The 27306-nt window shown below is 34.3% G+C and overlaps 1 protein-coding gene across 5 annotated transcripts in view; it reads left to right on the top strand.

Moving 5' to 3' along the window:
- The window catches only part of NBEA (neurobeachin), a 625086-nt gene that overhangs the window by 138304 nt on the left and 459476 nt on the right, over nt 1-27306 (top strand). For 4 of the 5 annotated variants that reach the window (XM_055142057.1, XM_055142054.1, XM_055142047.1 and 1 more), the window contains exons 11-16: nt 11416-11524; nt 21569-21721; nt 24108-24276; nt 25971-26050; nt 26674-26736; nt 26826-26923. In XM_055142057.1, coding sequence (XP_054998032.1) covers nt 11416-11524; nt 21569-21721; nt 24108-24276; nt 25971-26050; nt 26674-26736; nt 26826-26923 — 672 coding nt within the window. Of the gene's footprint in view, nt 1-9204; nt 9311-11415; nt 11525-21568; nt 21722-24107; nt 24277-25970; nt 26051-26673; nt 26737-26825; nt 26924-27306 lie in introns of all 5 variants that reach the window. The other variant, XM_055142060.1, reaches the window with a different exon arrangement.

Here is a 27306-nt window from a genome sequence, read left to right as displayed (position 1 = left end):
AGAGACCTTGTAAAGTCTGTATATTATTATTAAAATTGTCATTGATAATTTTTAGCCACAGAAATATTTGTGATTCATGTATTTGCTTGATAAATTTCAGCAGTTTTTTTCAAAATCATGTCTTAATTATTTCAGCAGTTATAGCCTTTTCAAAATCTAAGCAGCCCCTATGTAATTAAAAAAGTCATTGTAGACTTGTGATTAGCACAAATTATAAATCCATAGAATTATCTGGTTTTAGTGTTTTGTGTTTAGCTACTTCCTTATATTTTCTCTACAAAAAATGTTAAAACCTTTATGATATAGTTTAAGTCCAACTGCTGTAAAAAGTGAAATGTGATTACTTTAAAGATATATTAGTGAAATCAGCACTGTATATAATAATCGCCTCTCCTGTGCAGACTGTTCTTACATTTTGGTGATATCAGGTTATAGTTTTCCAGGTTTCCCAGAATATGCCTTTATTTATTTTACATTTTCCAGAAAAGAACTAACATCTTTTACTTCTTAATTATACATATTGACTGTTTTGCTTTGTATTTCTATTTTGGGTCTGGGGCATGCCTAGCAGTGCTCTGAGCTGTTCCTGTCTCGGTGCTTGTGTGGCAGCCCCACCAGTGCCTAGGGGGAAATGCAGGGGCAGAGTCGGAACCCAAACCTCTGCACATGTTGCGTGCACTCAGCCCACTGAGCAGCCACTCTGGCTTATTAAACTGGTTAAAGAAACATTGGGATGGGGTAAGATTGAAACACGTCTGGCAATGCTCAGGGGCTGTTTCTGGCTTTGTGTTCAGAGTCGCTCTTGGCAGTGCTCAGGCGAGTCTCTCAAGCATTGCTGGGGATTGAAGTCAGGCCTCTTGTGTGCTAAGAATGTGCTTAATTTGTTGAGATATCTCTTCAGCCCCCAGAGAAGCATTCTTTGAAGTGAAACAGATATGGAGGCTGTATGTGGTTTGCGTAGAATACTGCTATTAGTGGAGAGAAACTATAATGATAAACGAGTAAACTGGGACTTTCTCTTAGGCTACTATACAATTTCTATTTCATCTATTTTGTGGGAGTTCTTCCAGCTGAATTTGGGATCCCAAGGTTGAGTGGTGCTCAACCAGTGATTCGATGCTGCTGGAGCCACCAGGGCACATACATTTCTAGTCCCGAGGGCTCACTGTGGGTGCTAGAGCTATATCTTGTATTGTTCAGAGAGCCAAGTGGTACCAGTTGCTTGGTTCCTGTAAGACATGACCTTTACCCTCTGAATTATCTCACCAGCCTGGAAATTAATTTTTTCAGAGTGAAAAATAAAATCCAGTAGATTTGAAACAGGAAAAGTGTAATGTGTCAAATTTCCTATTCTTTGCCAGAGAAGTTCCTTTTTTTTTATGGCAAAACCTGTACAAGTAATGCAGTCACAGAGTTTATAGAAAATACCTAGACATTTAATGAGTGTGTCAGTTGCCATTAGAAAAGAAAATTTTATTTTCTTTTAGATTTGTTACTAATTCACTGACTTTTCAAATAACCTATTTCCCTACGATCTGCTAGGAAGTTATTTCCATAAGAAGTGGTTGCTTTAAAAACTATGTTATTGTTATTGAAGTAACATGGTTCCAATAGCATTGATTTTTTAGATGTGTAAGGCTACTGTATACTTTCAAGGCCATCAGTGTTTCAAAGACCCCCCAACACTGTTCTTACTACTTACACAAATTATTTCAGATTTTGTAATATCCATTTTATTGTTATCTTTGTGGGCTTTTAGCTTTTTAATACTTAACTTTGCTCTATAATTTTTTAAAAGCATGGCTTCTAATTTAACTGTGGCCTCAAATTCATAATTAAATCATTTGGTTGCAGAAAATTTAACAACCATGAGTATATCTTTATTGAATGTGTAGTCTTGGTATTCTTATTATTTGTATGTGCGTATCTTCTGTTCTTCACTTATATAAGTCCTATATCCTAAGTTGCAGGTACTGTTACTTTATTCCTAGACTACCTTTCAGTTTTTTATAAACCTTTTTTTATGTCTTTGCATTCCTTTTAAAGAGAAGTTAGATGAAGTCACGGAGCCCCTGAATATTTCTCTTTTGTCAGGGTTAGTGAGGTGGGCACAACTAAAGATATTGAGGGTCTGTGCTCTGGTCTGTGCTTGGGAATTCTTGCACTGCTCAGAAATAGTGTTGGGGCTTGAATCCACACCTCCTGCATGCCAGACTATATCCAGCCTTTTGAGCCTCTTTCTGGTCCTCCAGAATATATTAATGGAAAGTCCTATGATGTACAAAATGTCTCTAATATGTTTGGACTCACTTCTCTTTCTCTTCTTTGAATATAATGACTATTAGGCCAGTAAGTGGAATCCTTAACAAATTATAAAGCACCAATAGCTGTCTGGGTACTTGAGTATTGCTGTATATTGTCTTTTATTTCTGATGGTGCTTAAGTTTCTTGGTTTGTAGTCTTCTTACCTAGGTCGAAGTACCAGAAATTTTCTTCTAGCTGCTTTCTACTTAGGCTTGCTCTCTGAAATATGTTTAAAGTGTCTAAAACAATGTTCTCTAAATTAAAGCTATTTCTATTTCTTTAAATGTGTAGAATGTGGTTTATTGAACCACACTGAAGTCTATCTTAGTGAATGTTCAAATGTTCAATGTGAGTTTGAGATGAGTATCTGTTCTGCTGTTGTTGGATAAAGTACTGAACAAATGTAATTTATTTGCAGTTATTTATTGGTATTTTTCTAGTTCAACAGTGTTTTTGTTTTTTTTGACATCTGGGTATGTCCATTTTGGAATGAAGGGTGTTGAAATATCAGCTCTGTTAGCATATTCATTCATTTCTCTCAGCTGTCATCATGGTTTTTACTTCATGTTTGATGCTCTCTTACTAGATGCTTTATACTTTAAGAATTTTTATGTCTTCTTGAAACTTTGATCCCTTTGTATAATAAACTTCTTTATTTCTGATGACTTTCCTTTGATGTCTACTTTGTTCAAAATGGCTATTCATCCTTTTGATTAATGAATATACATTTGTGTGTATTATACATTATGTGTGTATACATGTGTATAGGGGTTGAGGGGCACATACATCCATATTTGTTACTGCTTCTATTTTATTTAGGTCATGGGGAAGGGGAGATTTAGGCCACTCCTGACTGTGCTCAGAGCATAGTCCTAGCTCTGTGCTTAGGGATCACTTCTTGCAGTACTTGGGGGACTGTATGTGGTGCTGGGAGTTAGCTGAGAGTCACCCATGCAAGGCAAGCACCTAGCCCTATATATATCTCTTAGGCTCTGGACTGCTCCTGCACTGAACACCATGTGGTATCAGGGATCAAATCCAGGGCCCCAGATACATAGCTTGCATTCCACCCTTTGCATTCTCTCCCAATTTTTAAAATTACTATCATGGGTTGGAGCCATAGCACAGTGGGTAGGGTGTTTGCTTTGCATGCGGCCAACCCATGTTCGATTCCTCCATCCCTCTCAGAGAGCCTGGAAAGCTACCGAGAGTATCCCACCTGCATGGCAGAGCCTGGCAAACTACCCATGGCATATTCGATATGCCAAAAACACTAACAAGAAGTCTCACAATGGAGATGTTACTGGTGCCCCCTCGAGCAAATCGATGAGCAACGGGATGACAGTGACAGTGTGGTATTGTTTCCAGCAGTACTCAAGGGGCCAATATGATCTGGGTATCAAATTCTAGACCATGCATATGCAAGGCATGCATTTTTTGACTTAAGAGTTATCTCTGACCTGTATGGTATATGAGTTTTCTCATCCATTTACTATAATTGTGTGTACTTTTATATTTAAAATGAGCTTTTTTTTTTCTTTTTGGGTCACACCCTGCGATGCACAGGGGTTACTCCTGGCTCTGTACTCAGGAATCACTCCTGGCGATGCTCAGGGGACCATATGGGATGCTGGGATTCGAACCCGGATCGGCTGCATGCAAGGCAAACGCCCTACCCACTGTGCTATCGCTTCAGCCCCTAAAATGAGCTTCTTATAGCTAACATATATTTGTGCTGTGGTTTGGGTCTACTTTCTGTCTCTTGTAAATTCAGATACTTTACAACCTAAGTGATTATGTTTGTACTGGGATTATTATCTACCATATTATTTACTATGTTGTTTGTTGTCTTGCTACCACTTTTGGCTGTGGTGAGGGCTGTTGGACCATACCCGGCTGTATTCAGGGCTCACTCTGACTCTGTGCTCCAGGATCACTCTTGGTGAGCTCAGGAGATTATATGTGTGCTGGGGATTGAACCTGAGTTAGCTGTTTGTAGGCCTTAACTGCTTGTCTATATCTTTTATCTCCTCCTTGTTCCTGTTTTTTTGTCTTATACTCTCTTCATTCCTTTTATGATTTTGATGAACATTTTTTATAATTCTATTTATTCCTAATAACATGAGTTATTATTTTTATTTTTTAATTTTTCGGGGTGGGGGCTTTTGTGCTACTCCTGGCTGTGCTAAGGGATTATTTCTGGCACTATACTTAGGTGGATCATATAGGATGCTGGGAATCGAACCCTGGTCGGCTGCATGCACAGCAAATGCCTTACTCTCTGTAGTATTTCTCCAGCCCCATAGTTCTGTTTTTAAAAATTATTTTAATAGTTCTTAATATGGTTTTAAGTAGCTCAAGTTCACTTTCAATTAATACTACTACTTTATAGTTATAATCAGTAATATATAATAACAAAGTAGTCCTAATTTTTTTCCAGGCTTCTTGGTGTCATTGATGTCATTCATTTCACTTATATGTAGGTATATAAAAGTATGTACACTATCATTAGCCATTAACTGGCAAATACATATAAAAATCATAATGCAATAGTTCTGCATACTTGGTATAATGGGCAAAATAACAAAATATTTATTCTTCCAAATGCTGCTAATGCTGAGGAATTATATTATATGGAATACATAATTGGTGATTTTATTGTGTGATCCAGTATGTTTCGCCATTTTTCAACAAAATTAAATATACATTTAAAAATTGATTCATCTTCTGGTTTTATATTTATGAGGAATAATTGGTAACTTTTTATTTTAGAATCAATATGCAGATATTTATTTATAATTACTAAAACTTAAAATCTATTAATACAAAGGAATACTATTAATCAATTGAAAGGAATACATTCTTGAATAAATTGGTTGAATCTTAGTGACAATATGCTGAGGTCAAGAATAGAGTCTCAGAAGAATTCCATTTATGCAGCTTTCTAGAATAATCAAAACCTAATGGAGAAGAGATAAGCAATTAACCAATATTATTGGTGTTGGAACGTATCAAAGAATAAGATAATGAGGTGTGTGGGTGAGTGGGTGTGGGTGTGGGTATGTGTAGGTGGTATGTATGTGTGTGTATTTGAAAGAGGGAGAGAAAGAGAGATGGTTATCTGTATCTTGATTATGGTGGTCCTTGTATTAACATTCTTAGTGTAATATATGCATTTAGACCGAAGTATAGATTTAGTTTTAATGTATGATTATTTTATTTAAAAATTTAAAAGTAATTTAAGAACCCTGATTTACAAACTTGATAACTTATTTTTAGTTACATAATACTCTAGCACTAATCCCACCACCAGTGTTCCTAATCTCCCTCCTGCCCCAACCCCGTCTCCTTCTGTTACCTTGACAGGCACATTTCAGAGTTTGGTTATTATAGTTTAGATCTCATGTTTTTTTTCTGTTGCTGATTCTCTTCTTTGTGTGTGTGTGTGTGTGTGTGTGTGTGTGTATGTGTGTGTATGTGTGTGTATATATATATATATATATATATATATACATACACACATATATATCTGTACCACTCTCCCATATCACGGGTTTACTTGAGATCCCTCTTCCCTCTTGCCCCTTCACTTTTGTTTCTCTTCTTGTTTCTTCCCACCTTGAAGTCGTTCCTTTTCTTTCCTTCTCCCTATACCCTGGGGTTGAGTGATCTAGGTATCCTCCTTTTTCTACATGACATTTTCTTGCCAGGTAATCTCTGTAGCATAGAAAAGTGAGATCATCCTGTGTTTGTCCTTCTTTTGGCTGATTTCACTCAACATGGTATCTACCAGTTTCTACAGCTTGCCGCAAATTTAATGTGTATTTATAAAATACTGCATAAAAAGAGTACAAAAAGAGTAACACCTAGGGGTTGAGTGATTCTTTCAGCGTTCTATATAGTCAGCTTGTTTTCTAGTTACTTTCTGTTTTTCCTAATTGTAGTACTTCTAGGGTTTATTGTTGGCTGTATATCTATTACATGGGTTAAGAATCAGCTGAAAGTAGAGCCTGCTCCAGAATAAAGGAATGACCAGGGGCTGGAGTGATAGTAGAGTGGGTAGGGTGTTTGCCTTGCACGTGGCTGACCTGGGTTCGATTCCCAGCATCCCATAAGGTCCTCTGAACGCTGCCAGGGGTGATTCTTGAGTGTAGAGCCAGGAGTAACCCCTGTGCATTGCCAGGTGTGACCCAAAAAGAAAAAAAAAAAACAGAAGGAATGACCATTTGGCCTTCCCTCTTATGGCATGTTTTAGCCTAATAGTTACTCTTATTTATTTGAATAGGCTGCCTGGAAATTTTTCTTTCATGGCATACATACCAGTGGTACTCAGGAGGACCAGGTACTTCTGGTTCTGTGCTCCAAAGTTATTCCCTGAGCTGCCTAGGGACCAGGCAGTGCTGGGCTTGAAACCAGACCTGCTGCCCGCAAAGCATGTACTCCAGCCTGTGGAACTGTTACTCTGACTTTGAACTTCTTAGTGACTTGAAAATTACAGCAGTAACATTTAAAAAAGATTATTATATCAATGGGTTATATACTGTTACTACAATGATACTGTCATTAATTATCAGTAAATACTCATAAAAGTAGGAGGATAGTTCAAGTATTGTACCTGGTATGATGACCCGTGTTTTATTGCAGAACTGTTAGAAACAGATTTATTTTTAACACTGGTGCATTTTCAGTAACTATTGACTATTTTACAAAGGCTTATAGAAGGACCCGATCAACAGGTTGTTTTATTCTCTAGTAGGTAAATAGTAGTATATATACTAACATTTATTATAGTTGGTTTAGAAATAACTGCTTAATTTGTACAGAGCTTGAAATTAATTAATAATACACATTTTGATACATTTTTATTTTATAAATTGATTTTTGGTGCTATACTTTGTCAAATAAGAATGGGCTGCTAAAACATAAAATTAAAATCCTGTCACCAAAACAAGGAGGTGTGGGATGTGTAATAACCTATTTAATTTTTAATAGGATCACTAAAGAATGCTGTTTAATATCTATGAAAGCGAATTGAATAGTCATTGTGTAGGCTACCTGTCTCCTTATCAGTCTAAAAGGCAAAGTAGGAATCACTGAGATTTCATGGCTGAGGATGGAGTTGGTGATTTTATGTGCTATATATACTGTTCTTCCATCTGTATTTCTACTTTCCTGTACTGCATTTCACATTTTCCTTAACTATCTCTGACGATAATTGCATTTTAAAAATTTTGATGTGTATCTCCATTTTTTTCTGAACTGATGAATGTGTCAGTTTGTTATAGCAGGACCAGTTGTCTGGTAGGCCTTTAGATCTTGTCTTCACAAATACACGGTCCCAATTTGACTTTAAAATGTGTCTGGAGTTAGAAACTTTTGTTTAAGACCTTTCTAAATGTGAAGATGGGTGTGTGTCTCCTGTGCATGTGTGTGTGACTGTAAGTCATCTCCAGTGTAAATTTTCTTAGGTAGGGACTGCTGATTTTATTCCTACTATGTTCACTATAATCTAGAATTTTATAATTAAAAAAAGCATAAAACCTGTGGGATCACATTTTTAAAAAATAATTTTAATCATCTTTTTCAAGAGTTGAGTGTATCTTTCAACACAAGAATACTTCAGAGGTGAAACCTTGCAAAAAAGTTAAAATGAATTTACCCTCTTAATGATATCTTAAATCTTATTGAAATGATATACTAATGTATTAATTTTGACAGTTACTTTGTAATGTTTCTGGAGAGATGAAAATGTCTCTTTTTAAAGAAGAGAGGGTGTTGAATATGGGAAGTCTTTTAATTTCTGCATTATTTCCAGTTTCTTACTAAACCTTTAAACATGTCAGGTACTGTTTTGCTTTACTCATTTAAAGACAAAGCAAATGGAAATGCTAGCTTTTGTCTTTGAAGAGTTTGGAACTGGAAAACAAAACAAAACAAAAAACCCTCTGTTCTCCAATGAGGTTTTATATGCAATCTCAGCTATGCCAGTTATAAATTAGTTTTATGTGATTTATCTTTAAACTGTTTTTCAAATTGACAAGAATTTTGGGGGCATGTTCCATCTCAGTTATTTAAAAGTTAATTAATAAAAATTTAAATGGATAAAGTCTAGAAAGCTTGGGCCAGAGCAATACTACAGCAGGTAATACTCTTGCCTTGCATGCAGCTGACCTTGTTCTTTCTCCCGCGCCACAAATGGTCCCCAAGCCCTGCCAGAAAGGAGTAATCCTTGAGTGCAGAGCCAGGAGTAAGCCCTGAGCATGACCAGGTGTGGCCCAAAAATAAACACACACACAAAAAAAGAGAAACTCAAGTCAAATTCTTTATAAAATTTGTATTGGAACTTAAATGTAGTCATATTTTTAAATAAACAGAATTTAGTTATCAGTTGATTTTTTGTTTTTCTAAGCTTTAGCTCTTTTTTAGTATAAATGTTAAAATAAATTTTCTTTTATTTAATTCAGACTTGTGAATAATTAGATGTTTGGTAATTGATTTCTAGAAATGTCCCTTTAGATCACCTGTAGCATTTACATTAAAAGGAGACAGGATTCAACACCTTAAGCATTCTTGAAGTAGAAATTGCTACTTTCAGAAAATGTGTTTTAATTTTGTCTATTGAAAAGTTTAGCAATTTTATATTATTAGATAAAATCCAGTGTACATTTTACTTATTAAGTGAAATATTTCTCTGAAAATCTGTTTGTAGGTCTTGCTATACTTTTCAAGAGAGTGTCTTATGTTGTGTATACTAGCTTTGGCTGAAACAGATGCTTGCTTTTTGGTTTATCCTATACAATTAGATCCTCTGCAGATTGACTGATGTGTCTAGACAGGAAGTGGCATGTAGGAGATATAGGAATGGGCTGAAGTATCCTTTATATTTGCCTTTGTATCTAGGGGAGTTGGAAATAGGCAAGAATGGAGAGAAATTTTGTATGGCAGTACACAGAATTTTGCAAGTTTATTGTGAGCCCTGCAGCAATCCGATGCATTTTAGTTACTGGTAAGTTTGTTAAATTCTGTTTGAAAATGTACCTCTTCGAAGATGGCCATCTATTTACAATTACGTCCACCATGTCAAATATTCCTATTTTAAATAATATTTTTTAAAAAGATTGCTATTGCATTGGGTTTTAGGTATAAACTAAAAATACTTTTCTTAATGAATGAATATGACTAGTTGCTTTTGAAGTGGAATAAATAAGCTTTTGATACAATAATTATTTTTGGTTTTTAATGGAACTTCACTCTGTTTACAAATCTGAGATAATCCATTATTATTAGAAATAGCTTTCTTCTTAGAATTAGCATAGCTATGGCATCCTTTTATATAGTTCTATATAGGAGGGTGATTATTATAAGAAAACTTTTCTTTGCTTTTATTTTTATTTTTGTATGAACTTTAGGGACTACAGCTAGGAATTTTCAGTCTTTCATTTTGGTTGTGCTGATGTTTATAAATTCTAGTAAAGTTTTCCCATATTCAGTAATATAGGAATATGACAGAATTCCATGAACAGATTAGGAATTGTGCAATCCCTATACAGTAGTTTTCTTAATTTTATTTCAGATATTTGTGTAGAGGTATTGTGTGTAAAAAACCTTAAACAATTATTTGTGAAGTGGCATTGACTGATGATTCGATTCATTAAAAATGGACTAGTTTGCTTAGTAGCTGTTCTTTTTATTATGGACACTACATTCAGGAAATCTCAAGGGATTCCTTGGGAACTGTCTTTTTCTTGTAAATACCTATCTTTACCTCCTAGGACAAAGTAAAAAAAATACTGATTTGTAATACTAGTTTATTTTCTTTTGTGGTTGAAGGCTCTAGGACAGTCAATGTGATGGAACTTTCATTTTATGTAACTGAATGCTTTTTCACTCAGTTGTACTATATTTTTAGTTGATATCACGTAATTCATTAAACTTAATCTTTATAATAATGAAATTATTTTGCTATGATTATTTTTATGAGAATATTTATGATAAGAATAGCCACCTTATCTGAGAAGTGCATTATTTGTCAAATATATTAACTCCAAATGACTTAGAATAACATCAGAAAATAGATAATAATAGAATTCTTTCGAGTCTATTAATTTTCAAGTTTGCTTTACTATCCAGTTTACTTGCTTTCTTGGAGAATGGAGTACTTATGTGTTAAAATGTACTTAGAAACGTGTGGGTCTGCCTTTTCTTGTGGCTATAAGTAGGCAACTTAGGGGGACAACTTAAAACAGTGCACTGCTGATAAAACTAACAATTTTTATAAACAATAATATATAATGAAAGAACATATAGTTTTCTTAGAATTCTTTGAGAGTTGCTGGTTGGAATCTTTCTGTGACTTTGCAGAGTAATACATTACTATTCAATGCAATCATTTGTTGTCCTTTTGTTTCTTCCTGCACTTAACAGACATACGAAAAGTTTTATCTTTGTTTGGCACACATCTTTGTGTGCTTTTATGTGTTTGTGTATCTGTTGTGTAATTAATTGCCACTTTTAATTTAAATATCACATATAACTCTTGCGTTCTGTGCTCTCGTTAACTTTTCTGAGGGCATATATAAGTATAAGGATTATATTGCAAAATATTTCTAGAGTTTTTTTAGACAAATAACTTTTTAAATGCAGATCTAACGGAAATGTTTACTAAATATGTTCTTACAGTGAAATTTTGTGTATATATTTAAATTTTTCTGTATTCATGGTTCTTTGAAGATATTGTGAAAAATTGTTGTATTTGTCAGTTTTGTTCTTTGAGATTAATTGAAGCCGGTAATACATTTGTATGTAAACATTGAGGCTTTGCCTTGTAATATAAAATTTATAGTTATATTTCAATTCATGATGTTTAATTTTCATAGTGAGAAACCTAGTTTTCTTATGTAAAATTTTATGGAGATAAACATAGTTTTCTAATGTAAAAGTGGGAAAATATATTTTTGTCTGGATTTAAGTTGCAAAAGTTAATGTCAGCAAAATAGAGATTAGTTTCGAAATGGTCAGAATATTTTAGCCTAATAAAATGTGGAAATATAATGCTGTATCTGTAATCAAATTTGGTAATTACATAATGAATTTTCTGTACTTTACATGCAGTGCTACTCTTTTGGCATTCCTCGTTGAACTACTTAAAAGTTCAGTAGCCATGCAAGAACAGATGCTGGGTGGAAAAGGCTTTTTAGTCATTGGCTACTTACTAGAAAAGGTAAGTAATATATATTTATGATCTGACTGTGTAGCCTTCAAGATAGAATATTTACAGTCACTTTAGGTTCTCTTTCCATCTATCGCACTGAGACCATACTCTTGCTAGTTATCACCGTCATTATTGTGCTCTTAGGTTAAATGTAGACATTGAACTTGATCGGTGTTAGAAATCTGTAATGTTATATGAAATTTTGAGTAAATATTGAAACTGAAGATAGTTTCTTTCAGCTGCTTTTATTTATTTAATGTTATAGTCCAGGTCTTGTATATTATATTTTTCTAATATTTATCATGTTATCTTTGTACCTTTTTGTATTTTTAGAAACTTCATTAATTCACAAAATTTTAGTAGTTTTTTCCTTTCATATTTTCACTATCTTTAAATATTAAAACTGTTATTTTTTAGTAACATAAATGTTATTTTGTGCTCTTTGTCCCTGTCTTTAGTATTTTGAGGTATTTAAATTAGCTTTTCTATAATCATGTCATAGTATAAATAACATAAATTAAATGTACTTATCTTCTCATATTTGTGTCATTTGTGTTCTGTGTGGCCACCTTTACTTTAGTTGCAGCTGTATTGTTATAGTAATGAATACTGGATTTCTGTTAGAATCTCGCAAGTGTTTTATTATTTACTTTAAAAATAAAATGATTTTATGTATGGCAGTATTGTGTTTTTTTGTTTTAAAGAGGTATTTGATACCCTCATTAAGCAATTTCTAACCTTTATGAAAATGAATTGGTGAAATAAAGGAAAGAGCAAACTTATTTTTTCCTTTAGAAGTATGAACAGAAAGGACTTTTGGTGATTGTTCTGTTTCATCTCTTTCTGTAGTTGAATTCCTTGAACATATTTTTTATTAGAAACTAGTTGCTCTTCTTTGTGGAAAGATTAGTGTTTTCTTTCAGTCTAATAGTAATTCTGTAGTTAATTCCTATGCTGGAGTGATAGCACAGTGGTTAGGGCATTTGCCTTGCACGAGGCTGACATGGGTTTGGTTCCTCCGTCCCTCTCTCGGAGAGCCTGGCAAGCTACCAAGAGTATCCCACCCACACGGCAGAGCCTGGCAAGCTCCCTGTGGCGTATTCGATATGCCCAAAACAGTAACAACAATGGAGTTGTTGTTACTGGTGCCCGCTCGAGCAAATCGACGAACAACGAAATGGCAGTGCTGCAGTGCAATTATTTCCTTGAACATATTTTTTATTTGAAACTAGTTTCTCTTCTTTGTGGCAGGATTGGTGTTTTCTTTCTGTCTAATAATAATAGAATATATGGGCGGCAAAGTATTTGGCCACATTCTCCAGTGCTTAGGCGCTTCTCCTAACAGTTCTCAGGGGTCATTTCTGGTAGTGCTTAAGGACCTTTTGCACTATAGGAGATCAAACTATAAAGGTCACAGGTAAAGCCTGTACCTTAATTCCTATCTCTTTAGCCTCAGTAGTAGATTATTAAGAAATCAGTAATTGGCTTTATTTTCTTATTAATAGATTTTTCCCAGTAGCATTAAGAACTAAGCACTAAGATTGGTTAATTCTTTAATCATGGGAAGCTATTTTCCTTTCCCCTTGCATGAATTAAGTATTAAGGAATACTTTGTGAACAAGTATTGTAGCTTTACTGTGCTTAGTATCATAACCATTAAATGTGTTTTATAACTTTGCTGTACTTTAAAGATTACCATGAGGACTCCTCTTTAATATAACTTCTCATCCATTTCCCGAGGTTTTTATCACAGCATGATTTTTTATGTGAAGATTTATTACACTTAAATTTTATATTAAAAATAATATGAAATCGCTTTAAATAAAAGAACATAATCACTTCTTTATTAGAATTATTGTGTTTAAATTTCATTGTTAATTTAATGGGTAATAAAAATGTAACATACATTTTAATTTACTTTTTTAATGGTTTTGGACAAAATTTGTTTTATTTTCATATGTATTTATTGAACATTCATTTTTTTTCCTGTTTTGTGATATGATTGTGTATCTCCTTATGCCATTTTTAAAAATTTCCATTTAAGTAAGGTCCATACTCCTAGGCAGCCTGTAATCTTCTTTAATCTGCCTGATTATGCGTGTTAAAATATTTTTTCTAATTGAAATCATGATTTTTTATTTCTGTATATGGCTTACCTCACTTAGCATGGCATTTACAAGATTCATGTTGTTACATATATCAAAACCTTTTTAAGCTGAGTACTATAGACTTGTATGCATATACACATTTTGCTTACTCATTTATCTTCTGCAGACTTTTCTTATCTTTGGGCTAATATAAATGTTAATGAATGGGCATGTGCATAATTTTGTGTGGATATATTCTATTTTGTTTCTCTTGGGAAGTTATTTAAGAGTTGACCCAGTAGGTCCTATTGTAATTCTTTGTTTAGTCACTTACCTTACTGCTTTCCAAAGTGGAAAATGATTTATATTATACTTTCCATAATCAGTATTTTAACTTCTAAATAATTTACCTTTAATTAAAATTAGTTTTTTCATTTTGAAAGATGACCTTTAAAATAAATTTACATGGCCTTGCCAGAAATTTTAGTCTTCTCTATTCTAACTTTCTTGTTGGATATGATATGGCATAACTTAAAGTAAAAGAAACCTACCTTTCCTTTTCTGTTATATTTAATGATGTTGAATACCTTTTCATATCTGAATTGACTATTTGTACATATTTTTGTGAGACAGAGTTTCTTTTTGTCTTTGTTTGGGGGCTACATTTTGTAATGTTCATGGATGACTCCTGGCTCTGCACTAAGGAATCATTCCTGGTGGTGCAGATGGGTGGGGGTTGGGTCCTTATGGTACAGAACGCAGGGATCGAACCCAGGTCGTTTGTGTGCAAGGCAAAAACCGTATCTACTGTAGTATTGATCCAGCCTATTGCAACAGTTTTAAGAGAAGTTTGTGTTGCTTCATTATATCTAATTAGATATTTTATTTAAATGGAATAAACTTTAATTATGCCTGCTAGTATAAATGGGAATCTGAGGGTAGATCGCTTATCAAGAATAGTTTTATCCCATAATAGATGACATCATATTCCTTGATTGAAAAGATTAATATTTATTTTATACAATTGTTAATTTTGTTAAGGAAAATTAGAGAAGCTTGGTGGGTGTGGAGGAGGAACCTGAGCACTGGTAGAGGGAAGTTGACACTGCTGTTGGGACTGGTTCAGCTAAACTGTATGTCTACAACTCAACTGTGAATAACTTTGTAATTCAGGGTGTGTTAATAAAGTAAATTTCAAAGAAAAAGAATAGTGAGAGTATTAGATTAACTCCCATGGAAAATGATTATAGCTCCAGAAGAAGTACATCTATATGGGATGTGATTTTGGATAAAGAAATATATTGTATTTACCAAATAGTAGTGCTAGGAAATGACAACCTCCCTTTCTGTACTATAATTTCCTGCTGATGTCTCCAGCTGGTAATACACAAATCGAAGCAAACAGGCAAGGGATTATCCCAAGGATTGAAATAGTAGGGCTGGAACAATAGCACAGTGGGTAGGGCGTTTGCCTTGCATGCAGCCGACCTGGGTTCGATTCCTCTGCCCCTCTCGGAGAGCCCAGAAAGCTACTGAGAGTATCCCACCGGCACGGCAGAGCCTGGCAAGCTACCCGTGTTGTATTTGATAAGCCAAAAACAGTAACAACAATTCTCACAATGGAGATGTTACTGGTGCCCGTTCGAGCAAATAGATGAACAACAGGAGGACAGTGCTATTGAAATAGTAAGGAAAAGTGGGGGAGTGGGTCAATACAGACAGTAAAAGTATTAATATATTGGGCTTCTGGAATGTATAATTTGTGTCCCAAGTTCATCAAACACACTTATTTTGCCTAGATCTCTGTTTTGCTACCTGCAGTGTTGATTTTAAGTTAGAGCTAGTATCCTTTATGTCCTGATGATCTGATGAGAAGTTAGTAGATATTAAAGATCATTACTTTTTAATATATCTTTGCTAATTAAAATAGGTTCTTGTATTTTTTTGGGGGGTGCACAACTGATAGTGCTCAGGGTAATTCTAGTTGTGCTTAGGGTACTCCTGGCAGGGATTGGGGAACATACATGGTGCTAGGGATCAGACCTGGGTTGGCTTCATGTAAGGCAAGCACCCTACCTGCTGTACTATTGCTCTGGCCATAAAATAGTGTATGTGCGCACACACACACATATGTATACTATGTAATTTATTTAATATTGAATTCTGAATGGTTTCTACAAGAAAAAAAAAGTCCATTCCATTGTGGATTCCCAGGATATTCCAATAGGCCCACAGGAGAAAGTCCAGTGATTTATGGCATGAGACTAGGGGACCGCTTAGTAGGAGGTGGGGGCATAGAAAGGAAGGAGCATCCAGAAGGGGGCTCTGGTTGGAAAAAGTTGAGAAGCACTGTTGCCCAGCACCATGAGATAACTCCATTTACAGCTCTGTAAAAATTGTACAAATTCTGTCTCAAATGATGCTAGTTTACCTTAAGTATAAGTTGTTTCAGAAAAATTTATGAATGGTCCTTCTTCTAGATTGCTCTTTGAAACATATTTAGTTATGTTTGACATTGAACATCTTTTAAATTATGTGACCCAACATCACACAGAAATAATGTAATATTGTTTAAATCATACTTTACTGATTTATAACCATATGTTATGATTATGAATTTATTTTAAAAATGGATATTTTTAAGAACATAAAAGAAAATGTCAAAACTGCACAATATTTGAAAGCAATCAGTTAAACAATTTTCAGTTTGGATAGCTATTATCTTTCATCATCTCCTAATTGGTATTTTCCTATGCTTATTTTATCCTTATTCTGTTCTTGAGTTTAATATAAGTTCACCAAAACATTTACTGTGGGATTATAGTAGGTACCAGACAGAAGACTCATTTGATCATTTTTCCTGTTCAGAAAAACTAAGGGTATAATATGAATGTAGGGCAGAAGGAATATTTATCTCTTCTACTGATGGAGATATAATTTATTTTATGCCTGGGTTTTTTTAAATTATTTTTTTTGTTAATGAATCACTGTGAGGGTATATGCCTAGGGTTTTGAGATCAATAAAAAATATATAGGAAAAAATACTTCCAAAATCACTATAGCATTATACTCTGAGAAATCAATTTTATAAATTTTTGTACATTAATTTTAATTGAGATAACATGTATTTCTAAATATAAATAAGTTTTAGGGGTACAGTATTGTTACCATGCTGTGCAGTGTATCACTGTACCTTCAGTGTCAGTATCCATCTTACAGCCTTTTTTTTCTTAAATTTATTCTTTTATTGAATCACCATGTGGAAAGTTATAAAGCTTTCAGGTTTAAGTCTCAGTTATACAATGCTCGAACACCCATCCCTTCACCAGTACACATATTCCACCACCAAGAATCACAGTATATCTCCCCCCTCCCCCCCACCACTCCTTCTCCCCACCCCGCCTGTGTAACTGGTAAATTTCACTTTACCTTTACTTTTACGGTCTTTTTTAATGAAAATAATTACACTTTTATTTATTTTTTGTTTTTGTTTTTTAAATGTCAGATATGTTTTATATTCTGTATGTACAAAGACTGTGTTGTTGATATACTCTTTTTTTAATTGAATAACCGTGACATAGTTAGAAAGCTTTACTGATTGAGTTTCAGTCATACAATGCTCAAAGGCCCATCCCTCCCCCAGTGTGCATTTTCCACTACCAATGCCCCCAGTATCCCTTCTGCTACCCCTTCCCCATCCTACGCCCAGCTTCTGTGGCAGACAATTTCCTTCTTACTCTCTCTCTACTTTTGGGCATTATGGTTTGCAATACAAATACTGAGAGTCCATTGTGTTTGGTCCTTTTTCTACTTTCAGGACACATCTCCCATCCTGTGTGATCCCTCCAACTCTCATTGACTTAGTGATCCCTTATCTATGCTAGCTGCTTTCTACCTCAGCTCTTGAGCCAGGCTTCCAACCGTGGAACAATCTTCCTGCCCCTTGTCACTACTGTTCTTGGGTGTTAGTTTCATACTATGTTATTTTATATTCCACAAATGAGTGCAGCCATTCTATGTCTGACCCTCCCTTTCTGACTCATTTCACTTGTTCATCCACTTTTAAGCAGATTTCATGATTTCATCTTTCCTAACAGCTGCACAGTATTCCATTGTGTAGATGTACCAAAGTTTCTTTAACCAGTCATCTGTTCTCGGGCACTCTGTTTGTTTCTGGATTTTGGCTATTGTAAACAGTGCTGCAATGAATATATAGGTACAGATGTCATTTCTACTGTGCTTTTTTGCATCCTCGGGATACATTTCTAGAAGTGGTATTGCAGGGACATATGGAAGCTCAATTTCTAGTTTTTGAAGGACTGTCCATATTGTTTTCCAGAAAGGCTGGACTAGTCTGCATTCCCACCAACAGTGAAGGAGAATCCTTTTTTCTCCACATCCACGCCAGCACTGGTTGCTTTTGTTCTTTTGAATGTGTGCCAGTCTCTGTGGTGTGAGATGATATCTCATTGTTGTTTTGATTTGCATTTCCCTGATCATTAGTGATGTAGAGCATTTTTTTTCATGTGCCTTTTGGCCATTTGTATTTCTTTTTTGAGGAAGCGTCTGTTCATTTCGTCTCCCCATTTTTTGATGGGGTTGGAGATTTTTTTCTTATGCAATTCTACTAGTGTCTTGTATATCCTGGATATTAATCCCTTATCAGATGGGTATTGGGTAAATATTTTTTCCCATTCCATGGCATCTCTCTGTATTTTGGCTTCTTTTGAGGTGCAGAAGCTTCTTAGTTTAATGTAGTCCCATTTGTTTATGTTTGTTTCCACTTGCTTGGTCAGTCCTTCACAATGCCTTTAACTTCATTGTCATGGAGAGTTCTGCCTACACTTTCCTCCATGTACTTTATGAATCCAGGTCTGATATTGAGGTCTTTAATCCACTTTGATCTGACTTTCGACCTTGGCGTTAGACAGAATCTGAGTTCATGTTTTTGCAAGTAGCTGTCCAGTTTTCCCAGCACTGTTTGTTGAAGAGGCTTTCTTTGTGGCACTTCACTTCTTGCTCTTTTTTTAAAGATGAGGTGATGACAGCCCTTTTCAACCAGATTCTTCACTCCTCTGTAACCTCAACTCTGCAGCCAGAGTGTTAAAAGTTATTTTCACTTGGCCTTGTCTGTTCCTTTTTTTTTTTTTTTAACTTTTCACATTTGAGTGGGGCTGGAGCAATAGCACAGCAGTAGGGCATCCGTCCGCCATTCACGAGGCCGGCCCGTGTTCAATTCCTCCGCCCCTCTCGGAGAGCCTGGCAAGCTACTGTGTGTATTGAGCCCACACGGCAGAGCCTGGAAAGCTACCCATGATGTATTGGATATGCCAAAAACAGTAACAATAAGTCTCACAATGAGAGGTGTTACTGGTGCCCACTCGAACAAATCAGTGAGCAACAGGATGACAGTGACAGTGACATTTGAGTGAGATCATCCAGGATTTTTCTCCTTTTGTCTGATTTCTCTGAACAAAACCCATTTAATTTCAATTATTCACTGTCACTGTCATCCCGTTGGTCATTGATTTGCTCCAGCGGGCACCAGTAACATCTCCATTGTAGACTTGTTGTTACTGTTTTTGGCATATCGAATAGGCCACTGGTAGCTTGCCAGGCTCTGACATGCGGGCGGGATACTCTCGGTAGCTTGCCAGGCTTTCCAAGAGGGGCAGAGTAATCCAACCTGGATCAGCTGCATTTTAGCAAAACACATTTTAGTTTTTCATACAGTTGAATAGTATTTCATTGTGTACAACATTGCACTGTTGATTGGAGCGATAGCACAGTGGGTAGGGCGTTTGCCTTGCATGATTCTTTCGTTCCTCTCGGAGAGCCCCGCAAGCTACTGAGAGTATCCTGCCCACATGGCAGAGTCTGACAAGCTCCCTGTGGCACATTCCATATGCCAAAAACAGTAACAACAATTCTCACAATGGAGACATTACTGGTGCCCGCACAAGTCTCACAAGAGAGACATTGCTGGTGCCTGCTTGAGCAAATAGATGAAGGACAGTGCTACAGTGCTACATGTAATACAGTTTCTTTATCCACTTATCATTCGGAAATTACTTTGTTTCCAAATATAGGCTATTATAAATAGTTTTTTGCAGTTAATACTAGAATGTATTCTTTTGGATTACCATTTTTCTTTCTTTGAATCAATAAGTTGCAGTGGAATTTCAGCATCATCTTGTATATTTATCTTAATTTTTTGAGCAATTTCCATGAAATTTTCTAAATGTTGAACCAGCTTGCATTCCCACCAACAGTGGTTTCATTTCTCTTCCAACCTCACCATCAGTTGTAGTTTCTGAGCTTTTGATAGACTATTTTCGGTGGTATAGATACCTTAATAGATTGCTCACTCTTAATTTTAATTTATATTTTCATGGTAATCTGTATTGGCATTTTTCCCTGCTGCCTTACCATTTTTTGATTGGTGGTTTTGTTGTCATTTTGTGAGTACCCTATATATCTTGAATATTAATCCTTTTTCAGAAATATGTTGTAAAAATATTTTTTTTCCTGTTCACTAGAATGTCTTTTGTATCCCATTTGTTCAGCCTTAGCATTGTTTCCCTTATTGGGGCCAAATTTCTGCACTGATCACAGAACCCAATATAATATTATTTGACTATTTTTTTTCTGTTTGTTTTATGGATCCTTGTCTAACATTTAAGTCTTTAATTCATTTTGCAGTAATCTATGATTGGCATTACATAGTGCCATGATATTATTCCTTTGCAAGTGTCTATCTCTTTTTTTCAGCATCATTTATTGAAGAGGCATTTGTTTCTTGTTTACTTTATTGGCCCAGTTATCACAAAATAATTGTCGTTGTTCGTAAGAATTTAATGCTTGACTCTAAATTATTTTCCATTGATTTATATTTGATGTATTCAATATGCCAAAAACAATTACAAGAAGTCTCAGTGGAGCAAATTGATGAACAATGGGGACCACAGTGCTACAGTGCTTATACCTTACTGTTTTGATTCCTACTCTTAAAGTTGAAGGACATATAGTTGGGGAGCATATTACTTCAAACTTAGATGCTAGCTCTTTGGTTAAATTTTCTTTAACTACTTATCCACAAATTTTGCTATCCTCTTCAATTTCTAATCTACTTATTGACATCTAATTGGTCATATAATTTGCATTTTTATTTTATGTTTTATATGTCCCCCTATTTCCGTTTTTAGAATATTGAGTTCTCTGGGCAGGGACTTATCTTAGTTTTGTTGGTTTCTCTTTCCAAAGTACCTAGAACAATGTGTGGCAAATACTATGTACTGAACATGTATATTTAATGAATGACAAAAAGTATTGAGTTCTTGAAGGAAAAAAATGCATGCACAGTATTTATTACAAGTCGTGGTATTTCCCTTAGGAACATTGAGCAGACTACCCCCCTTTATTGTTTTCTATTCTAAATCATACAGGATTGCCAACTACTTGCATATTGTGACCATATAAGTTTCTTTCATGAGGAAGTATGGAAGTGCACTGCATTTATATTTCCATCCAACAGCTATTTTTTATAGGAAGATCCGGTTTTGACATTTAAGTTTAAATTAACCATTTTTAAGAAGAGGTTTGCTCTGTAATATTTTCATATGAAATACATTTTTAACCTGGAGTATATAAAATTTTATCATTTCAGCATAATCTCAGTTAAAAGGAAAATATAGATGTTTTATGTTAATTTTTGTCCTAAACCTTAAAAATCAGTGTATACATAGAACAGATATCACTTTGCATTAGTCACATTTCAAGGACTAGTAGTAATTCATAGGGATAGATGACACTGTTTTGGAGAGTGCAGCCTTAAGTTTTGGAAGCTCATTTGTTTATCTAAATGCTGTTGATAATAGGTAATCATTCCGGTAACTGTGAAGTCCTGCAGTTTTGCACTTCGGTATTCTTGATGTTTTTAGCTTGAGTTTCTGTTTTCTTTCCTTAGTCATCAAGAGTTCATATAACTAGGGCTGTGCTGGAGCAATTTTTATCCTTTGCAAAATACCTTGATGGCTTATCTCATGGAGCCCCTTTGCTGAAGCAGCTGTGTGATCACATTTTATTCAACCCAGCCATCTGGATACATACACCTGCAAAGGTATGATTTTTTTTTCTCACTCATTTTTGTGAAATTCTGTGAATTATAGTTATTAGATCAAAATTATTTGTTAAAAACATTGATATTTTGAGACATCTTGTAGTCAGTCCAAAGAGTTTTATTAGATGGGATCAGAAATAAAATATTTTAAAATTGCATGTACTAAAGTAAATTAAATTTTCAATAAAAATTAAGGTTGATGTAGGCAGTGCATGGTTGCAAAGCAGGTTATCCAAACTACCCTTGACTCGTCTCAGAAGTAGAAAGGATAGGGAAGGAGAGAGCCAGGAGAAGTATAAAGAGATGACCAGCAGGTAATGGGTAGGACTCAGTGCCTTGATCATACTTGAGCATATCTGTGGTATATTATAGGTATTCATATATAGACTGTAGAACCAACAGTATAGCAAGCATGAGATGCTAAAGTACGGTAACCAAACTTAAAAGTGTGCCTGCCAAAGAGACTGACTCAGGGCAGGGACGGAGTCCAGAGATATAGTTGAAGGGACGTTGACACTGGTGGTGGGTTTGGTGTTGTAATGTTGTACCCCTTAAACTCAGCTAGGAATAACTTTGTAAATTATGGTGCCTTATTATTTAATAAGTAAATTAGAAAAAATTAAGGTTGATATAATACTGAATTCTAAAGTCATTAAATAAGATACATAATGTACAAAATTGAAATTTTGTTAAAGTAATAATTAAACCAAAGAAAAAACATAATACTTACTATTGGGATAAAAAATTGCTTGCATTGTGATTATAGTCAACATCAAGATATTTAAATGTTATTTATAATAAAGTAAATATAAACATTATGTAAGTTTTTTGGAAGTGAGCATAACACTTGTACAAAGATTTCCTACTTAAATTTAGTCTTGGTGGGCCAGAGGGATTGCCCCATAGCTGGAAGACTGCTTCATGAGCAGAGGGGAGAAGGCAGATGGAATAGAGAAGGGATTACTAAGAAAATGATGGCTGGAGGAACCAGTTGGGATGGGAGGTGCATGCCTAAAGTAGACAATGGACCAAACATGATGACCTCTCAGTGTCTGTGTTGCAAGCTATAATGCCCAAAAGTAGAGAGAGAGTATGGGGAATATTGTCTGCCTTAGAGGCAGGGGGAGGGTGGGAAAGGGGGGATATACTGGTGCTGGGGTATGTGCGCTGGTGGAGGGATGGGTGTTTGATCATTGTGAGATTGTAACCCAAACATGAAAGCTTGTAACTATCTCACGGTGATTCAATAAAATTTAAAAAATTTTTAAAAAATTAGTCTTGGTATAACCTAGGGAAAATCAGCTATGAGATACATTTTTCATAAATTTCAGCTTCCTTTTTAGAATTTTAAAATCTTACAGTGTTGGTTCAGCAGTATTTAATTTCTCATATTTATTCTTTCTGATTTAATTGTTATGCTTTATTAGTTATCATTAGACATAGTTGTGTATAAAACTGAATTAACCATTCTTGAAGTTATGCTTTAATGGTCCTTTCTGTAGGCTTGTGCTTAGATTCGTATTCTATGGTATTAGATTAAGAAACAATGAAACCCAGTGAACTTTTATGATATTTGAGAATAAAATGTATTTCCCATATATATAGCTTTGGAATTATGTTACTGTGAAGAAATTTATACACTTTGAAGTGTTGAAATATACTCTGATTTTTAAGATAATTTTTACCGTAAAAATTATCTTAAAAATCAGGGTATATTTCAACACGTATTGTTGGATGGAGCGATAGCATAGAGGGTAGGAAATTTGCCTTGCACACGGCCAGCCCAGGTTCGATTCCTCCATCCCTCTTGGAGAACCCGGCAAGCTACTAAGAGTATCCCGCCCATATGGCAGAGCCTGGCAAGCTACCCGTGGCATATTCGATATGCCAAAAACAGTAACAACAAATCTCACAATGGAGATGTTACTGGTGCCTGCTGGAGCAAATCAATGAACATCTGGAAGACAGTGCTACAGTACAACATTATTATTAACATTTGTGGTTTTGATGTACAGAGTTACTGAGCCCGTCCTTAACTGCCACCAAAGTTCCTGGGACTCTACATCACTTTAGTCTAGTTGGCTTTTTACAATGTTTGATCTATCTACCAGAAACCTTGATTGTCAATTATTGAATAACTTTCAATTTTTGGTTAATAACATTTCTTTAGTAAAATTTTTATTAAAATGTATTGACTGCAGATTAGTTTATTTTCTTTTAAAGTAATACTAAATAGTTATTTTTGATCTTCTGTTAATGGTCCTTTCTTGTCCTTTCTAAATATACATGTAATTTAGAATACAATACAGATTTATAATTCAGGCAGTTGAGAAATCATAACTACATTTATTTTTAGTGCTCTAATTCTCTTAATATTCTGTGTTAGGTTCAACTTTCCCTGTACACGTATTTGTCTGCTGAATTTATTGGAACTGCTACCATTTATACTACCATACGCAGAGTAGGAACAGTATTACAGTTAATGCATACCTTAAAATACTACTACTGGGTCATCAATCCTGCTGATAGTAGTGGCATCACTCCTAAAGGACTGGGTAAGTATCCAGTATACCTGTTTCATACTGTTGCTATGATTATTCTGTGTTTTGAGTTATGTTATAGTGACCTAAGGTGAAATACTGTAAAATTATCACTGACACAATTTTACATTCAAAAGGAATGTAATTTTACATTCAAAAGGAATTCAAAAAGGAAAACTTATTGTGCGTTTATGTGTGCATGTATGGGGTGGGCGTGGAAGGTGGTGGCACTCTTTGAGCCATACTGACAGTGGTCAAGGGCTTATCCTCGCAGTGTTCAGGAATTGCTTCTAGTGGTGCTCAGGACATAAGGCAGTGCTGGGATTGAACTCAGTCTTCTGAAAACAAAACATAACTTGAACTTCATCTCCTTATTGAGCTGTCTCTCCATTGGGTTCTCTTTCTGAGTCCATAAACTGCTGTCTCTATTCTATAATACTATTGCCATAAATAGAATATTATGTTGGTATATTAAGAATTTTTGTGGCAGAGTAGAGGTTCACATCTTTCTAGTTTTAAATTGTTTTTAGAATTAGGGGCATGATATTATAGACAGAAGGCTGAGAATCTGTTAAAATCTGTGAGTACATACCTGGAATAATTATTTTAATATATGTTTGGAGGCATCAGACTAACATCTAGAAATTTCATCTTGTACTTGAATTATATTATAATTTACTAAAAATTAATATTTTTAGTTGCTGTTTCATAATATTCTTTGTTTCTGGAACAAAGAACAAAGAACAATTTCTGGAATAAATGGTTTTCTAGAAATAAAGTTTTGGAATGTAGATAGACAAAATAAATTATATTATTCCTTTTAGTTTCTATGTTATTGTAATTCAGGAGGATGTGTTTTTAATTAAAAAACAAGAGTAGAGGCTAAAATGCTGTATAACACCTGGGCCAGCTCATGTAGATCCTGGCATCACAGTATATTTCTCCAAGAGCTGCCAGGAGTGACCTTTCAGCACAAAGCCATGAATAACCACTTAACACAGCTAGGTATGGCTCCAAAACTCAAAACACAAAGTCAAACAAAACAAACTAAAAAAAAAAGGCAGAGGAGTGGTAAGTTATACGTAATACATGAATGATTTAGGTACCATGAACATGCCATAAAAATCCTTTTTGCTTCAAGGAATGCTTGATATTTAAGTAATTTTATGGTCTAGTTACCTGTTTTAAAAATTATAATATTATTTTACTTAGTTTCTCTGTTTATGTTACACAAATTGTGCATATTGTTGTTTTTATTGTTAACTAGGTATTTCTAACTATTTTGTTAACAGTTATAATGGAGTTTAAGTGTATTAACTGTTCATCTTATCATTCGTTGTTTAATTAAAATTTGAGCATCAGTACTTTTTTGCATTTATAAGTGGTTTAAAGAAAAAAATGTAAAAAAACTATTTTGTAATTGTTTTGTTATGCTTGTATGTAATGTGTGAAAGGTAAAATTTTAAAGAAATTTTAAATAAAGTGAGAATGAAAGATTATTAGGATAAATTGCATTTGAGGGAGGAAAAGGGAATATACTAAGTTGATGAGTAGGGAAAACTGTCCTTATGGTTATATGTTTATCAGTGATAGTATTATAACTTAAAATATTGTCCCAAATCTGACATTTTGCAATAATTTGAAATTGTCAAATGTCCAAAAATTTATTATAACGGTTTTCCCCTTATTTGTTTTCTATTTTATTCTAGATGGTCCTCGGCCATCACAAAAAGAAATTATATCATTACGGGCATTTATGCTACTTTTTCTGAAACAACTTATACTTAAGGTAAATTAGAATGTTATATTTTAGACATAATTTGTAGAAATAAATTTTTAGTTTAAAGTTTTTTAATATTAGGAGTAAATAAATTATTAATTAAATTTTTAATTTTTAATTAAATTTCTTACAAGAGTAAGTCACACTATTAATTTTCATTGAATTTAACTTTTAAGTACTCATTGATACCTTCTCTGATAGAGTATGTAGAGGTATGGAGACGGAACATATGCATGAAAATTGAACATAAAGATTTATTCTGAAAATGTTTTTTTATTTCTATAGAAGGCACATATTAAGTGCCATCACAGTAGAAATTGTGGAAGATTAAGATAAACACAAGAAGATAAAAATAGAATCAATATTGTGTGTGCTAATTTAGATGATTTAAAGAAAGAACAGATATTTAGAAATGCCATTAGATGAAATTGTGAAGTATATTGAAATAATAGCAACTTTAAAAGGAACAGTGTCCCTTTCTGTTTATTCATTCATCTTAAATAAGACTGAGTTAAAACTGTTCATATATTAATTGAAACAACCCCTTAAATTGTTCTTTCTATTTAAAATGGTCATTTTGATGCCTAACTTGGTTGATTGTCATAGTTAAATTAACAATTTTTTAAATTTAGGATCGAGGAGTCAAAGAAGATGAACTTCAGAGTATATTAAATTACTTACTTACAATGCATGAGGTAGGGCATTTGAGTCTTCTATTTTAATTATATAATTTAAAGTCTTAGAATAAAAGTTTAAATAAATATTTATCATTTTTATTATCCAGGATGAAAATATTCATGATGTGTTACAGCTACTGGTTGCCTTAATGTCAGAGCATCCAGCCTCAATGATACCAGCATTTGATCAAAGAAATGGAATAAGGTATGATTATGCTGGTATGATTAATAAATTTTAATTAAAGATAGCTTTGCTTCCTAAAATAAACTCTTTTCCATGAAAAATTGAATATGTAGAAAATTTTTTATGCATAAGGGAATAAATAAATGGAAATATTAGTTATTAATATTTAATACTAAAGGAAATATGAACTATATAGAAAATGAGTTTCGGTGTTAAAGAGAATAAATTGCTGTATACTAAAGACATTTTAAATAGTGGGAAGAACAACAGTTCTTTTTTTGCAAGAAGATGAGTGAGCAAAAACAAGAACCCAAGAAAATTCTGAATTTAATGCCTCTCAATATACCTAGTAGATAGGCAGTTTTGAATAGTCCCTATCATGGCATGAAGTTTAGATTTTATTG

This window comes from Sorex araneus, chromosome 1, assembly GCF_027595985.1.
Source record: "Sorex araneus isolate mSorAra2 chromosome 1, mSorAra2.pri, whole genome shotgun sequence".
Classification (NCBI taxonomy): Eukaryota; Metazoa; Chordata; class Mammalia; order Eulipotyphla; family Soricidae; genus Sorex; species Sorex araneus.
The sequence above is the reverse complement of the archived record's forward strand: the minus strand, read 5'-3'. Positions and strand labels throughout refer to the sequence as shown.